General features: G+C 42.7%; 1 protein-coding gene across 1 annotated transcript; it reads right to left on the reverse strand.

Moving 5' to 3' along the window:
• Window positions 1–1616: 1616 nt before the first annotated feature.
• mcm2 (minichromosome maintenance complex component 2) lies at window positions 1617–10175 on the reverse strand. The gene is made up of 20 exons (XM_085457279.1): window positions 9952–10175; window positions 8717–8904; window positions 8443–8615; window positions 8238–8362; window positions 8006–8144; window positions 7810–7907; window positions 7535–7656; window positions 7118–7325; window positions 6877–7011; window positions 6419–6610; window positions 5611–5704; window positions 5438–5516; window positions 5058–5229; window positions 4832–4958; window positions 4443–4555; window positions 3980–4144; window positions 3625–3699; window positions 3239–3421; window positions 2637–2792; window positions 1617–2321 (listed from the first exon to the last, which is right to left on the reverse strand). The coding sequence occupies exons 1-20, from the start codon at window positions 9955–9957 to the stop codon at window positions 2211–2213; spliced, it is 2661 nt and encodes an 886-aa protein (XP_085313405.1). The 5' UTR covers window positions 9958–10175; the 3' UTR covers window positions 1617–2210.
• Between the last annotated feature and the right edge of the window lie 513 nt (window positions 10176–10688).

The raw sequence follows: 10688 nt of genomic DNA on the forward strand, positions 1-10688 counted from the left end.
GTTTGAAATGTCCGATTTATTTTTTAAATAAATGTTATCAGACAAACAAAAATAAATAAATATACAAATTTTAGTATTTTCAAAAGGAATATATGTAAAAACATCAACAAAATAAGGCACAACAATTCTAATTTCCAGATTTCAGTTTTTCACAACATAAAGCTTTTTTCACCAAAACCTACAGTAAATAATATAAATATATAAACAGTGCAAACAATTTCCAGTGACAAGATATGCTGTAAACTTTATATTCATTTTTGCTCCAAATGGCACAGCAGCGTCAGAGAAAACATTAGAACGAGGCATCTTCAACATATGTACAGTAAAACAAGGCAGCTCAGTTTACCCTAAGTTGTATGGGTGTGCATCTATTTCTGCATATTTAGCAAAAATGTGCCATTTCTTCACTCAGTGAGGTGATGGTTAAGCTTCAGCAGCAGTTTGCTCTCAAGGTTCTTTCTGTGAAGCTGTAACTGTTTAGCAGTGAACAGGAGTCCTGCATGACTGAGAAGTCCTTCACAAGCTCCAGATGCAGGAAGAGCTGTACTGACTTTGATTGACAGTGTGAGGAACGCCATGCAATAGATCAACACCTCCAGTGAATGGACATGAAAGGTACCTCTTCAGCTCCCCTGCTTCTGGTTTTCCTGACCCCATGGATCCATCATCTTCGTCGAATAGGCCGCTGTTTGTGCTGGCCTCATCCAGCTCTGTGTCTAGGTGATGTCTGATGAAGTGGAGACCTGTGGAAAGATGTATGGTTTTCAAAAGAATTAGGTCGGGGCTTATTGTGCTGTATACACTGCCAAGCTGCAGATATTTGTTTGGAGCTAGCCTCCAAAAGCTGGCCATACACTGTGCGATTTTTGGCCCATTTTGAGCCGATTTTTCAGTCGCGCAACCGTTTTGGGGATCGGCCCGTGTTTTGCCTTAATCGTGTGTCGTGCATCGTGTAGTATACATGGGGTAACGAAAAGCAGTTAACACCTCACGACCAGCTCCCAATCATCAATCGTATGGTCGCAAGATAATCAAACCTGTTTGAAATCCTGTCGCCCCTCAACGCAGCCTCTCACACTGCTCACGCACAAACAGAAATGAAAGAGAAAATGTGGAGCAGCACAGCAGTGCAGCGTCTGACCTGGACACAAGAGATGGAGGCACAACTTGTAGGATGAGGCAAGCTCATCCGAGTACGTAAGCGTAGAGCTTGCCACCCAGGCAAAAGAAAAATAGAGCTATATCACGTTATAACATGAAAAGTTTATTGTTCTAACAATATACTTGTCTTTAATTTGCTGCAGTTGTTGTCATCAGGCTTGTTTAACTAGAATCATGTACACTGCTTGCAAACTTCTGATGTTACTACTGTAGATTAAAGTCACCCGTCAACAGGCTCTGGGTCTTTTCATCCATACAAGGTAGAATTTGGCAATGCATTTATAACAAGTGTAGAAAATTTGCACCTCTCTCAATCTGCAAGTTCAACAAAAATGTTGAGGCGCTCGTTTCACTCAGTGCATTTTAGATGATTTTAAATTACATGGAGAAAAGTCAGAGCAGAGACAAGTAATTGATGAAATACATTTTTGAAATCAAAACAGAGCTGCAATCCATCATGAAGCAAACAGTGACATCATCAAGCACTAGTTTATTTTAACCAGACTTATGAAGCATGGAGGTTTCAGTTCAAGCTACATTAACTTCCTGATGAGAGCACAAACCTCCGAGAAAGAGCAACAAGGTCTGAAATACAAAGTCAGTGAGTTTGGACAATGTAACAACGCATTCAGATAACGTTACGCAAAACAATAAACGGCGCCACATTAACATGTACATTTATTTACAATCAACCCCCCCTGAAGGCAGATGCAGCGACCCCCAGCACAGAATAAACATGTTCCTTTTCTCTTTTTTTTATTATTCATGCAGTTTATTTATTGTTGACGAATTGCTTATCTAAAATAATTTACAGTCACCACCGGTATCAATCCATCAGAAACAGTGTGGTCATCAGCTGCTGCCTTCAGAGTCAAATCTTCCTTATCAGATGATCCTTTTTATAACAGTCCTTCAACAGCGGCTGCTCTTCAGTCACCTCCAATCAGTTCAGAGCCAAAATTAAGAGTCCTGAATCCAGTATGACCAAAACCGAAGTAAGAGCTCATAATGTAGGAGGTGTAAGAAGAGGAGTGAGGTTGGAAGGCTTCTTAAAACTGCTGCAGTATCAGTTTCTTCTTGCCGTCGTGGCTGAACTTGTTGGAGTGGAACAGGTCGCTGTCGTAGAAGGCCGACAGGTTGTGGATGTTTATCTGTCTCGCCTGGAGGGGGAGGAGCAGGAGAGTCAGGCAGGTTCAGGATTGTGTTCATTTTCATTAAATATGTGATCAGTTTAAGACCTCCAGGAACCAACACACTTTTGAATGGGTTCACCAGCTTGCTCACATTTTACTATTTGATTTTTTTGAAGTTCAACTGAGCATTACACACTGGAGGTCTGACTGCTCTGATGAAAGGATTTCCCTACACCTACCCTACTACATCCTATTATAATGACCTTAGTGTGAGTTTCTAAGATAAAAGAGTATTTACGACTAGGAGGACAATAAATTTAAAGTGTGTGTGTCTCTCAGTACCTTATCCTGAAGATCTTTTTCTGGGATCTCGATGGTGTCGTTCTGGACTCCGTATCTGTTCCTCTGGTAGGCGACCTGCTCGGCCACCAGCTGTTTGAGGATGAAGAGCAGCAGCTCGTTGTTGTCTCTGCGGAAGGCCAGATAGCGGGCGAACGTCTGAGCAGACAAAAATATTAGATGAGGTCAGTAAACACAATCAGGAAGAATCACATACACTTCATACACGCTCCATAGACACTTCATTTTGTTGATTTTTCATAAATTTATAGGGTTTTAAAAGAGAAAGTGGCTGTTTGCATGTATAGTACATGTATAATAAATACATTTACAAAGTTGGTGAAAACCTGCTGCTAAACATCAATAATCTGTTCTTAGTTTAGCCTTAATACATCTGCCCTTTGGCAACCTGGTACCAATAAACTACCTCAAGTTAGCTAAAAAGCTGCCCCTGCTTTCAGACATTACTGGATTTACTTCAAAGCCTTTTCTGCATGTAAAACTGAATTAAACTACAAGTCTTACTGAATCTAAAAATGTGTCCATAGTTCGCCTTTGAGAAGAAGCATTTTAATGTTTGAGGCCAACAGAAAACATCCACAAACCTTCCTCATGCTCCTCATCACGCTGAACTTCTGTGTGTCGATGAAGCTCTCCAGCATGACCCTGATGGCCATGTTGACGTCGTCCTCCAGTACATAGTCCCTCAGGTGCATTTTGGCGTGAGCCTCCGCCATGCGGATCATGGACTCAATGTGACGAACCGTGATGGGGATGCTGCCTGTGGCCTGTGACACCAAACCAGAGTGGGTTATTTCCACAGTCACAGATGAATAGTTTGATGACTCTGAGAAACAAATTTGAGTATAGCACATGTTCTCACACGCTTTTCTTTCTTAGTGGTTTGACGAATTCAGTTACTCTCCCTGGATTTCAAAAACATGTTTATGTGTAAATGAGAGATAAAGTGGGAGGAGTTTTTCAGACTCACCATTGACTCTTTACGGAGGTCACTGTAGATGCGAGCCACCTTGTCCTGGTCCATCTGGTTCAGTTTCGGGTGAACCTTCAGACACAAAAAATACAAACTTTACCTTCAATTTTCTTTAGCTTTAATTTGCTGCAATACACCCACCTACCTACAAATTCTTATAATTTATTTACTGTTTGTTAAAATAAATCTTGTTTGGACAAAACTTGTAACACAAAAAAACAAAAACAACGTATAATGTAAAACAACAGCTACCTCATTTCGCAAGCTTTCAGGCTGATTACATAATTATGATATTCCAGCCAGAGAGAAACAAATAAACCTGAGTGAGGATCTGTGTGGCATGTGTTTGTACCCGCTCTTTAGCATAGATGATGTACTTCCTCAGGAGCTCCTGTGGAATCGGTGGCACGTCGGATGAGTTGGGCAGAACCACCTCCTCCAATGCCACTCCCCCCTCCTTGCTGCTAGGGTGATGCTTGATGTGGGAACCGACCACGAAGCGCGCCAGCATCTCATCCTGAAGAACAGAAGAGCCACAGTGAAATTTACATCAGAGAGGAGGTAATCAGTTATTGCAACAATATTGGGAATAAACAAGCATGTTTTCGTGTGTTAGAGCCCAGACGTCAGTTCAGGAGATGAGGAGGAAGAGGTGCATGACAAACATAATAAATCCTCTCAGTTAAATATTTGGAAGTACTAGTCAGTTTCACCAGAGCAGGTGAAGACAGATGATTATCCCAGTTCAGTTGTAGTTTGATCTAAAGAAATACAGTGTCCCACAGCAGCTCAGCATCAGGTGTGTTTGCATCTACCTGGACGGGATCGATGGTGTCTCGAACAACACACAACACGTCAAAACGCGACACGATGGGCTCCGTCAGATCCACGTTCTCAGCAAAAGTCAGGGAGGGGTCATATCTGCCACCTGCCAGGAAACAAGAGATATGATGTTGCTCTTGAAAGGCCTCTCTCACACTTCCTTTGGACTAATTACAAAAGGCCTGTTCTCAGACTTCACTGACTTATATCCAACGCTCACTTTTTAATATATTCATAAAAGCTGCATGCACGTGTCCATTTATTTTATGCATCCTTGTAAAGAGTAGCTCAGATTATAACCAACTGCCAAAAATAGCTTAATCAGCATTTAAAATGAATCCATCTCCAACATACTGAGCTAATAAATATGACTGCTACGTACCGATGGGGTTGGCAGCAGCAATGACTGTGCATCTGGCCTGCAGCGAGGTGACGATGCCAGCTTTGGAGATGGAGATGCTCTGCTGCTCCATGGCCTCGTGGATACTCGTTCTGTCTGCATCGTTCATCTGGGAGGACACAAAGTCAGGTACATGCACATTTTTATTTTTATTTTTTTAAGAGAAGGAGGGGGTGCCCACCAATCTGGATACGTGGATTCAGCTCACCTTATCGAACTCATCGATCAGACAGACTCCACGGTCGGCCAGCACCAGCGCTCCCGCCTCGAGCGTCCACTCACGGCTCACTGGGTGTCTCTGAACATAAGCGGTCAAACCAACGGCGGAGGCCCCCTGACCTGTGGTGAACACCGCACGGCTCGCGACCTTCTCTACGTACCTGCAGATGGAAACACGTTAGCGCATCTTCTGAAACAATCCTTTTACTCCCCCAACAGATTTCTTCATCAACATTTTACCTCTGTTGCACAGTTGCGGTCAAGAGACACAAAATACAGCCCTGCATATGTAAACTTCAGGCCTTTATTTTTTTCCATCAATTAATTAACTTTAGCCACTGACAACATCGACTGTGTGTTGAAACGTACTTGAGGAACTGGGACTTGGCGGTTCCTGGGTCTCCGCACAGCAGCGCGTTGATGTCCCCACGCACCTTATGCTTCCCACCTGGAAAAGAAAGAATTGAGAAGAAGGGGAGAGTTAAAGGGAGGACAAACTGATCCACTGTTATTCTTTCGAATTCAGAGATGAGAGGCTTTACCTGGATTTTTGGGCTCCCCTCCAAACAGCGACAGGGCGAGCGCTCTCTTGATGTCCTCATGCCCGTAGATAGATGGCGCCATGCTGGCAAAGATCTGCAGACAGTAAAAAGGAGTTACCAAAACATTTGCACTGCAGTGGTTGGACCAGTGCAGATCTGCTATCACAGTCAGTTCATCATGTTTTTAATAATAATAATAATAATAATAATAATAATAATAATAATAGAGCAGTTAGCTGGGGAAACCGGCAACACCAGCCACAGTGGTCACACTCCTAAAAACAATTAACAGATAAGTGTCTGTTTTCTAACCCTAACCCTCTGCTCCCTTTAGGGGTCGCCAAAGTGGACCATCTGCGTCAATCTTTTTTTTGCCTAACTGGGATTGATTTTCATTCATGACACTGAGCTGTAAGTTAGCATTGAATCATCTAAAACAAATAGGAAGGACTTATTAAATTCAACAGGATTTTTTAAATCTTTGTTTTGGAAGTGAATGGATGGATGGATGTTTTGTTTTAAAAGTTGGTTTTATTTCTAGACTGTTTTCTAAATATTCTTTGCCGTTTAACATTAGAGACTTGAGCTTTCATAAAAATCTAAATTTTTAGAGATTAATCTAGAGATTTCAATTAATAAATCTAGAGATTTCAAATTTCAAACTTCAAATTACAATCAGAAGATCATTTTAAAAGACGACATCATCCATTTACAATTGAATTTTTACTTTTTGGGTGATCTGTTTTATTTCCTTAGAGCCGAAATAACATCCTTTCTCCATTTTTACTATTTGTATCAGATTACTCACCCTCTCTCCGATACGTTCGTCCTTAGACAGAGCAACAATGGCTTTGATGTCTTCGTCAGTCAGCTCGGCCACGGCGACCCCCTCGTCTCTGCGGGTGATGTGGTTAGCCAGGATCACTGTGGCAAACACCGGGAAACCATTCGCCATGTTCAGAGAGCCATCGTAGTTGTTGTGGTAGATCCCAGTCAGCTCCTGATAAGCAGAAAAACATGCATCACTTTAAAACAACAGATTGTGAATATTCTAAGTCCTTAATATACATTGAAAATTACATGTGTATGAAACTGATTTAGTTTTGCAACACAGCATGAACTCTTTCTCGACCCTAATGTTTCTGCAAATGTGACTAAACGTTTATTTCCATCTAGCCTCAAATGTCTTTAATTTCTACTTTTCTGATCAATTTCAACCCTCCCTGCCTCAAATATGACAATTTTATTTTCTTTACACAGACTCACAATCTCATCTCCAGGCTTGCAGCTATCCACAAGGTCGGCCAGGAGGATGGCATCTTTGGAGCGAGGGAGTCGACCTGCAGCCACCTTACCGGGACTTTCCTGGATGGTGATCCTCTGGTAGTTCTGGTACACCGTCTGCAGGAAGGAGGCAGTAATTTTAAATCCTCAGACTGGGCACAGACCCGGCAGACAAACTACAACTTTCACAACCAACCATCAGCCAGCCCGGCCCTCCCCTCACCTCCTCCATGTTGATCTCAAACGGTCCCTGGGATTGACACTCCGGACAGGAACCCGGCTTCACCTCCTGGTTCTGGGACTGGAAGAAGGGCCCTAGCACGAAGTTACACTTGTTACAGTTGTACTTGACCATGCCGAGCTGAGGCAGGACGCCGGTGCAGCTGCTCACCACGCCGCTGGTCCGGATGAGCTGGTTCAGGTGGAGCTGCCTGAAGAGGACAACAGAAGAAGAAAACAGTTGGTAAAGAGCAGAAAGCTTCACCTAAGTAGCTCCTTCATATATATAGACGGCCCTTTTTGGAAGAGCCACAGATGTGCCTCGCCAAGACTAATGTGGAGGTCTCGCCTTAGTTTCATTACTACTGTGAATTATTCCTTCAAGTTGAAAATACCTGTTGGGTAAAAACTGAAGTGTTACCTGAGTGATCGGATCTCCTCGACCAGAGGCAGGTTGCAGATGCGGACATGGATCTCGTAGGCAATGCGATCATATTTTGGGTACATGGCAAGCACAACTTCTTTAGCAGCTTCATCAAAAATCTGGCAAAGAACAATCAGACACGCACCGGAGAAAATAATTGAAGGACACTCACATTTAACTTTCACAGCATTTAATATCCGCTAAAGTTAAATATAAATGCATGAACAAAAGGCACAGTAAAGGACATTAAGCAAGATGACAAGTTCACTAACCTTCAGCATCTCAGCTGGAGCTTCTGGTAGGAAGTAAGCCAGGACGTGCTCCCTGGCTGCGAGGTCCTCGTAGTTTACTACCAGGCTCTCCTTGTTCTCTGGATTACAGGTTCAGATTGATTCATTCAAACATTGCCAAAAATCAGCCAACAATTGTATTTTTCCACACATTAAAGTTTACTGAAAACTGCACTACCTTTACACATGTCGCTGATCTTCTCCTTGAAGACGTTGCGGCCGTTTTCATCCACGTGTGTGCGCAGGAAGTTCTTGAAGCGGTTGTAGATTTCCAGCCGCGGTGCCGCCATGGACACCCACTCCCTCACTGTGTGGCCCTGCAGAGCATGTGAAAACGTTACAAAGACGTCCCAAACAGCCGGACCTGAAAAACCTCTGTGTGCTAGCTCATCTCCAATGTCATCACAAACCTTCATGTCCTCCAGATTCTCAATGCTCTCAATCATTTCCTCTTCCTCGCCATCGCCTTCTGCTGCCCGCTCAGCCAGCCGTCTTCGCCGAGCAGCCGGGCGCTCGTCATCCTCATCTTCGCTGTCTGGAAGCCAACAAAATGAAAGAATTAATCATAGCCTACCCATCACCACCCTGACAAATATCCAAACACTCAAGCCTCACCGTAGAGCAATCCTGGCCTCACGCGCCCCCTGGCTCCCTGTTGCCTGTCCCTCCTCCTCATGGCCTCCTCAGCGGCCGCTCGGGCTCCTGGCGACAGCTCTGACAGCTCCTCATCATCGAGGTCCAAACCCTCTGCCTCGTACTGATCCAGCTCCGGAATGGCACGGTAATCCCTGAACAGAGACAGAGTTGTTATGAAGCCCTAAAAACAAAACAAAAAAAAAAAAACCCCACAGAGTTCATAGCTTTAAGGCCATTTTAAATCCACGCTCACCTCTCCATTCCATCTCCAATCAGTTCCTCTCCATCTTCTTCCTCCTCCCCAGGCAAGGGTCCATCTCCCAGCAGCCCCTCCGACTCATCCTCGAAGGGCGGCAAGTCTCGTCCGGGGCTGGAGGTCAGGTCTCCCCTCCTGGAGGCTCGGCTGGGGCTGGTGGCCATGTGGTATGACTCTGAGGAATCCTGTCAACAACACGAATTCAGAACAAATAAATTATTCTTATTTTTACTGCCAAAAGTAACCTGACATTGTCTACAGCTTCCACTGTTCACATACAGCATTTAATTTTAGTCTGCGTTTTTATTTTATTTTTCTTCTAGCAGATTCAGGTTTTTTTGCATTTTGTTTTCGGTAGACGGCAGCAGCAAGAAAGACAGTAGGTAGAGATGGTGATGAGGGCAGAACATTTTAATACATTTGGTACATTGTGCCACTGCTGTCAAAGGATTATTGTCTTCAAGTAGTTTTGATGTACATCAATTTGAAATTTTTTTTAAATATTTTTTAACTGGTAACTTTTAGTAGTTAGTTTTATCTAAGAAGGGAAGAAAAACTCATAGGGCTGTGTGACTTCTTAAAGACCATAGATCTTTAAAAGTAGGACTGTAAGACATGTTTATTACACTTAAGAATGTGGCGAGCCAACATTAGAAGCAAAATGTAATTTAATAGCTTAAGTATTACAGGACAGTGTATTTTAATGATCTTTTAATGATTCTTTACTTGATTGAAACCAATCATTTAAAGCTCAACATGGCTTGTAAGTAAACTATAATCAATTATTCCAGATGTAAGGACTCATGCAAGGGGTGTAAAGATTCAAAAAAGTTTTATTATTCCTCGGTTGTTACTTGAGACGGTTTACAGATGCAAAAACAAGCTAACTGACCACATGGCAGGTCTCCTTTTTACAGCGAAGGAACAAAAAACAACAACGGGTTTTGGGTCCAGTCTACGAAGGTGAAAAACGGTTCTTAGCAAAACACGCGCAGTTAAAAACTTCATAACGTATATTTTTAATTCTGATATCTGGCAAAGAATGAAGCTCTACATCAACTCTTGATGACGCTCTCTGTCATTGTTGTGACTCGACGAATGAACAAAGTTTATTTTCCCAGAAAAACTAAAGCTGACTGGTAAAAACTGCTTCGTATAGATTAATGCGCCTCTGCCTACAAGCTGAGCCCTCCCATTAGAGCACTGCGCCTGTTTTTAATGAGTTTACTCACCGCCATCGCTGCGTTTCTGTCTTGCTGCTGCTTCAAAAGCTACTTATTCTTCTTCCTACCGTGAGTCGCTTTTCGCGCGAAAGGACCATGTGACACTCAAAGCCCGCGAAAAATCATGAATATTCAAGAGAGACGGCTGAGGTTTTGCTTTCTCATTGGTGTATTTGCCTGAAAGAGGAGGGAACTTAAAGCACGGTGTGTTCGCTTTAAGACAAGGAGCAGAACGACCGCTCGTCCTGTTGTGTGATGACCTTAATAAAAACAGCTAGGGTCGAGCCGCAGAATAAAGCGAACGCATCTTTTGTCTGAGCGCGATGGAGGGGCAGGGTTTATTACGTCGTATCGTTTCCCGGGAAATTTTTGGCTGCGTTCAAATCCGCTTTATTTCCTCCCTCGTATCCTCACTACAGTAAAAATAAAGTGGCTTTTGCCCTCCTGTGGATGTTTTTGCACTGCAAAAAATATTCACGTGCGTAAGTAACATCAATTAAATCAACACATAAGGGATCAATAAGATAAAATAATAATAATTTGTATGTATAGATGCGAAGAATGTGAGACAAGAATGAAACACAGAAACAAACTTTAGAAACTTAAATAATAACAAAAACACATGCTTTAGTAAAAGTAATTCTATAATGCCAGAAAAAAAGTTAAACATATTCAAGGAAAACATCTGCAGCCTGAAGTGACTTCGTTTAATTAATTCAATTCATTTAGTGAGGGCAGTTCCTGAA

The sequence above is a fragment of the Copadichromis virginalis genome, linkage group LG5, assembly GCF_057382275.1.
Source record: "Copadichromis virginalis isolate Kocher_CV1m ecotype Utaka linkage group LG5, C_Virginalis_male_GT1.1, whole genome shotgun sequence".
Lineage (NCBI taxonomy): Eukaryota > Metazoa > Chordata > Actinopteri > Cichliformes > Cichlidae > Copadichromis > Copadichromis virginalis.